The sequence below is a fragment of the Macrosteles quadrilineatus genome, unplaced genomic scaffold (assembly GCF_028750875.1).
Source record: "Macrosteles quadrilineatus isolate MER2022 unplaced genomic scaffold, UCM_ALF_1.0 Scaffold_4__1_contigs__length_99947679, whole genome shotgun sequence".
Taxonomy (NCBI): Eukaryota; Metazoa; Arthropoda; class Insecta; order Hemiptera; family Cicadellidae; genus Macrosteles; species Macrosteles quadrilineatus.
This window is the reverse complement of record NW_026542597.1, coordinates 69647923-69654943: the sequence shown is the minus strand read 5'-3', so window position 1 is coordinate 69654943 and position 7021 is coordinate 69647923. Positions and strand designations below refer to the sequence as shown.

General features: G+C 35.1%; 1 protein-coding gene across 1 annotated transcript; it reads right to left on the bottom strand.

Annotated features, from left to right (window-relative positions):
* Positions 1–648: 648 nt before the first annotated feature.
* On the bottom strand, positions 649–5496 carry LOC128993024 (uncharacterized). The gene is made up of 6 exons (XM_054416777.1): positions 5290–5496; positions 4558–4812; positions 3818–3913; positions 2755–2975; positions 1840–1999; positions 649–852 (listed from the first exon to the last, which is right to left on the bottom strand). Exons 1-6 carry the CDS (start codon positions 5423–5425, stop codon positions 728–730), a joined length of 993 nt encoding a protein of 330 aa, XP_054272752.1. The 5' UTR covers positions 5426–5496; the 3' UTR covers positions 649–727.
* Positions 5497–7021: the final 1525 nt, after the last annotated feature.

Here is a 7021-nt window from a genome sequence, read left to right as displayed (position 1 = left end):
GTTCTCGACTACTTTTGAAAGAAAATCTTTAATGCATATTTTTACTCAATTCTTAGTACAAAATCAAGGTATGGTAAGCGGCTATTAATAAGCAATAAGCACAGAGTAAGATTATTGTATTTTCATTTGCAAAGTTAATATCGGCACATAGCAATCATTAGTTGTTCATCTTAGGCTCAATTACATTTTCTTAATATATTTTACAGCTCTTTCAAGAATCAAAATACCCAGGCCTAGACCTAATTATTTAGGAGGGCCTATATAAACTGAGTAACAAACAATGAGGTTATAATAGCAGCGAAGTCACTATCATCATTGTAGTTCATAATATTTTGATTGCTTAAAGCATACAACTCAATAAATAAATATATGGGAAAAAAACATTGAAACCTGAATAGCCAACAATATAAGACAAAGATACAGAAAATACAATGACATAATTTGAAACCAAGCAGGCCTACATAGTGATAAAACATTAATGCAAACAACAATATAAGTTAAGTCTTTTACTGGCCATGAAATGTACGGGAATTGTCCTTAAATGCCAGACTATGTCCTTAAATTTTTAATGGGCCATAATTTTATAGTAAAATTATGGCCCATTAAAAATTTAAGGACATAGTCTGGCATTTAAGGACAATTCCCGTACATTTCATGGCCAGTAAAAATTTAAGTACAATTCTTGGTTTCCCCGGATTTCCCGGTTGGTAGACACCCTGCCAGGTTATCACTGTGATAATGCGCGTTTAGTTTTGTTTGATACTCTGGTCCCAGCTTGTCTAAACCACTCCCTCACTCTTACTTCGAAAATCTTGATTGTAAATGTTTGAGGGTGTGATGCTGCTACAACTCCTGAAAAAAAGAGTGTTGTTTATATTAAGATATAAACATTTTGCTATACAAAAATGGCGGCATACCATAGCTCTGTACATAGGCTAATATCGATACCCCAAAGCCCAGCGGACTATCAAAACAAAGTAGACGTTATAAAGTTCGTAGCAGTATCCAACAGCTATAAAAGTGAAAAGATTGGCAAAAAAATCCAGAGAATCACACAAAAACAAAATTAACACGTTTGCTGCGGCATACGTTAAACAGGCGCTCGCCAACTGCAGCGGGGCCCACGTGAAGCCCCGGCGTGTCCCTGAATCAACGATTGCAATTGGCATTCAAATAATTCAATCTGACAAATCACAAAAAAACAGCAGTGATTGTGCTGCTTTACTTTGAGTGTAGACGTAGCTCACTGAAACACCCAAGGGTAGCAGCACTGACTGGATCCGTAGCCAGTGTCATTAAGATGTTATAGAAATACTCCATTAAAAAAATGAAGGACCATTCATGACAACAAATGAGAATTTTGAAATATTCAAGGCTGTAAAACAGGACCCACAAAATGTTTTGAATGACAAACTTTCTTTTGCATCTAATGTTATATACGATACAGCAAAAACAATTGTTGATAAGCAACACAATAGCAATAAAAATAAAGATTATTCAAATGCTATTGAATAATCTGTTTTTTACTTACTTTCATCTCAAAACAAAAACAAAAATTAACTGTAGCATATATGCGGCGGCGTTCAGTCTATTTCAAGAAAAGTATAATAATTGTCATTAATGTCTTAGCTATAGACCGGATGTCACCTCTTTCATGATCAGTGTTTAACAGGTTTTCACCTGTGGTTTGTGTGTACTGTTAACCAAGTGACAGCCGGTCTATGTGTAAGATTAAATTGTATACCTCGGTCCGTGGCAATGATCGCGGCGCCGCATATATGCGACTAATCAAGATACCAGCCTGTAAAATCATTATATAAGTAATGTAAACAAACTTACTTTCCAAAGCCTTGATGATGGCAAGGTTGTTTAGTGCCCTCTTCCCTTTCCTTCCTTCCCAGCTGAAACTTACAGCAACCTCGTTGCTTAGTAGCCTCACCAACGTCCTTCTCACAGAGTCCTCTACCGAACTCCCCCCGACTCTTGTAAAGAAGTCAATCTGAAAAATGTGAGCTAATGGTAAATGAAATCTCCACTAGACAGCTTATAATTTGCCAGACACATCATAATAATGTAAATGTAAATCATAAAAATTACTAGGCCTAATTAATTCATAACAACAACAATTAGTGAAATGATGAGATGTACGGCAGGATACATTCAACTAGCGAAAGAAAATAAACAAATTAGCAATGTGTTTACCAGAGCAAGTATCAATTTTCAATAAATGGCCAAGAATTAATGAATAAACCTACAAATATGAGGCCTAACACACAATTAAACGCACCTTTTTTTCTGTTGAGTAGCATTGAAATGTGCTAAATAATTATAATCCCAAATAAATAATAATAATTATTATTATTGTCCACCAAACACTTTTTAGAACATTGTGTCCACAGATACACATAATAGGCAGCTAAAAATGTATTTTTAGTTATAACAGGTTTTACCTCAGCCATTAGTACTTTTAATGATATAACTGCAGAATCGGAATCGGCCGCTAAACATATACTGCAATGGGCAAAGTCACATTTAAAATATCCTAGCCTAATTAAAATTCGACCAATAAACAGGCCTAGATCTGAACACAGAATGGTAACATTGAATCATAAAAAGTGTTTTCCAAGACTCGTTGACATTGTATAGGGTTGACATAGGGTTTCCACTAACCAATTTTGACAAAACCTAACTCACAGTGATATAACTTTGGAAATAACTACATCATATCTGTTTATGAAAGTGAATTTAACTCACCATCAAATTGTTGGTTTCTTCATTTTTTAATGATTCTTCCAACTCGATAAACTCTTCTAGAGTGTTGATGGGAAATTTGCTATTGAAATTGATCTTTGTTGTGTTGTCCACGGCAGTTAACGAATGAGGAGCGGCCTTGGCAATTTGTGCGACGAAATCCCTCACCTCCCTCACCTCCATCCGCATCAGCCGCACTGTCCTCTCCATGCTCTCCATACGATCTGGAACATAGCACAAACATTAACAAAATGTTCACAAATTTTAATTTTAATCCTCTTTAATTTAGTAAAAATACATTTCAGTGTAGTGTCAGAAATGCAATATACGAGGCATGTGTTTTAAGTAAGTACAATTTTTTAATTTCTCTGTTCCAGTGCTGAGATTGGCATTTTGGACATTTGTACTAACATTTGTGTGTAAGGGTATTTAAAGGCAGCCGCACAACGTTCAGGATGAACAACCCAAAAAGAACTGGGGTCAGTAATGACAGATTACCTTGACCTTACACGCTTGCGTAGCATTCCATCACTCATAATTAATGTTCTCGTCATACACTTCACTAATCTGTCAATGAATTTTAATGGCTTTCACAACTTTAGCAATTAAAAACCTTATTAAAGTCACACAGTCGACGCCAGTCTCAGTTGGTGGCACCATTTTGAATGCTTGAAACCGGATGTATAAACAGCCGACTTTTACCGGATTTCTGGCGCAGGCTTGCCAATAGATGTACATACGCAGTACAAATGTCCAAAATGACAATTGCAGCGCTGGAAAGGAGAAATTCAAAAACAGTACCTACTTAAAAACATGCCTAATTTTATAAAATTACAATAGGATCTTTTAAAGTTTATTGACTCAACAGCTAATGTATGCCAGTAAAAATTGCTTTTAGACAGACAGGGAACAAAAGTATAATTCAACACGGTACAACAATTAACACGTTAGTCAAACTAAAATTGAGATGTCTAAAAGTTGACTGAGCTGGGAGAAAAATTCATGTGCAAATTAGGCCAAATTAATAGCCATTGTAATTCAGAATGAATGTTTGTCAACTTTTTACCTTCCATTTTCTTTATCTGATGCTCCATTCTCTCCATTCCTCCCTCATTGTGGGATGTTGATGGTGTCTCTGATGCTACATAGAGCGAAGAAGTCCCTAAAATCACAGCATATTTTATGATCCAAGTTAATTATGAACTTAATTTCAAGTGTGCAAGACTCACATATCATGCTCCCTAGGGGTCTAAAGGGAGGCTGGGGTTCCTGCCATGGAAAGTTTTTTAATTTAAGGTGTAGACCTTAAATAGTTATATTCTACAAACACAGTTATATTCACTTTTGAGCCTCTCTCTATGAATTTGCCAATCAAAAATAAATTTTATCAAGAATGGTCAATTTTTATGCCCCTCCGTAAGGCTCGAGTGTGCAGCTGTATATGTCGCACATCCCTCAGGCCGGCCCTGTTTATATTGTTTTTTATACTGAAATATGTAGTACCGTATTGTCATTAATTGATAATTTTTGGCGGGCAAGACTGATTTTACCATAATTTTTTTTTTTACAAATTTGCCCAAACGTAAGGAATTCTTGAACACAGGTAATTAATTATTCCTGTACAGTTTTATGCATGATTTACGTTTATATTAAACTGTTATCTTTATTTAACGATATTACAGAGATTAGATTATTCTTTTAACTTGATGGGACTAATTTTTATTCATGATAGGCTACACATTTCTTTACACCCAAGAAAAATAAATGTAAATAATTAATTACTATTTAATAACCAATAATACTTGCCTTCACTTCTGTCCTTCATATTGGAAGAAGTCTGAGCTTTTGGTGTAGTATAATTGATTTGGTTCTGGATTGGCCTCGGTTTTGGAAGTTTTGGAGGCGGAAGGTCACTGTCTTCCCCGCTGCTCGAGTCGCTGAAGAGTCGCATGCTTGGTTTCTTTATCCTACGCCCTCTTCCAGCGTCAGACTCAGCGCAAGAGCCCAGGTCTGAGGTACTCTGCGCCTGTCTCTCTTTCAGAAGGGCAGTCGGCAATTCATCTGGAGGATAATTGAGTTTTTTATTTACCACAAAATGATGATGGAAATAGTACGTACACATGATGTAAAGTTTGCAATTATACTCTTTGCAACATTTTTTAAAAGGCCAATAGAAGTCTCTTTTTTAAAAACGGCAAGGGATCTATCTATTTATAGTACCTACACACTAATATCTGCACAGGTACATTTTCTTTGATTCATTCTGTATGAACGAATATGTTTAAGGGTGGAACAGAGTAAAGGTAAATTGGCCAAGATTAAGTATTGCCTTTTAACACTGAAACTGAATTTACAGTTATATTTATTTTTACCTCTCAAGAAATATATACCTTTTATAGCCTATAAGGAAATATTCATGAACCAAACATAGGAAATGCTGCTTTGAATCATGTTCATAATTCAAAAGTGAGGTAAAATGTTGACGCTAGTTATAAAATCGCCATGAATAAATAAATAAAAATTATGTTTAAAGCTCACCACACGATGTTAGAACTCTAATTCGCCATTTCTCCCATGATGCATTTGGCGGTTTGTTTGTTACCATCGCCTTTCTGACGCTTATAGTGTTGTCTGGCCAAGCGCATTCCAACTCCCCGTTCTCATTTGTCTCCATCCACGTTTTAAGTATCGTGGCCACCTCAGCCGTGTCCACAAACTCTACTACTACATATTTTTTTTAATCTTTCTCCATTTCGACACCTATAAAACAAACAATAATTTATAATAATGGTCACTGCATGCTAAATTTCATACATACCTACCTATTCAACAACGGACATTTACATCTAATGTGCATGTGGTATTGTATTGTTCCATATTACAACCTTTTTATTTACTTATTTGTTTACAGCATGATTGCCATTTAAAAAATCAATTACATGCATAACAATTTGTGGATTAATTAATACTATTAACATGCTGTAAGTTTCACATCTTGCTTTTTGGTCATGCTTTATGAATACATGCTAACACTAATGATTTGCAACTGAGTAATGATTAGTGAAATATGAAAAACCAATATATATAGCCTACTGTATACCATGAACATACAACATCGGCAAACAAGAAAAAAAACATGCAATATGGTCTTGAAATTCAACTAACATTAACAGCCTGCTTCGCTAAATACAGGATCAAAAAGGAAAACATCAACAATTTGAAGATTTTGCTTGGATATCAATTAAAATTTAAAACATTCTGACATTACCATTTGTTAAGAATATTTAGATAGGCTACATCACTTAAATTACAACCCTTTAAATAATTAGAATATTAGGCTATGACAGAAAGTTTAGATTTGTTTGCAGCCTAACAATAATGGCCTAACAGAAATTTATTTTGAGCTTTTCAAGAACTTTTTTGTATTTAAAATGTTAGGTTACCTAATTGCATCTTAAATACTATAACTGAAAATATGCCTTTTCAACTAACAAAGAATTATGGATAGATTACCTTTAGACAGCTACTGGTGTAACATGACAGAAAGGTAAAAAGTATTTTCAGCAATTGGAATTTTTAAGACTTTTCTTGAAATTTTTGTCAAGCTCCAGGTTTTCAGGGCTGAGAGTTTTGAGGCTTTGAAAATGCCAACATTGCCAGAATCATAGGGTTTGTTAAAAAAATTTTCTAATTCCAAAAATTGTCTTCCTACGAAAACTGGTCTATTTTCTCCATCGGTAGCAATATTTTCTACGATGCAAATTATGCCGTTCTTTAATTGAACACAGTTTTCCTTTGCCCTTGTCTGGATCACAAACCTAGGAAACGTACATTTGGAATGCTGTGGACTCCCTACTCCATGAACAAGTGGGCCATCATTATGAGGTTCACCTAATAACAATGAATCAGGTGCCAGTCCAACATCATCAAGACAATTATCTTTCAATGACCTTTCTTCAGCCTCTCTTCTTATCAGCTGCTGCAGGGGTAGACTACTTTTCCTAACACGCTTTTTAACGCCCTTCAGAAAATTTTCAAATTTGAAAGCACTGAACATATCTACAGGTCCTAGTCTAACAACGTCTTCAGCAACATGCATCAGTGAATGGACATTATAGGAAATTTGCTCTGAGCCATAAAGCTGTCCAAAGTAGGTCAAGAAGTAATCTATTAAATCCCCGGCAGTCTCCACATGAGTTGAAATTAATTCTGAGCTTATTAAAATCCTCATTGCACAACACAGAGCAAAGAAGTGAGAATACAATTTCTT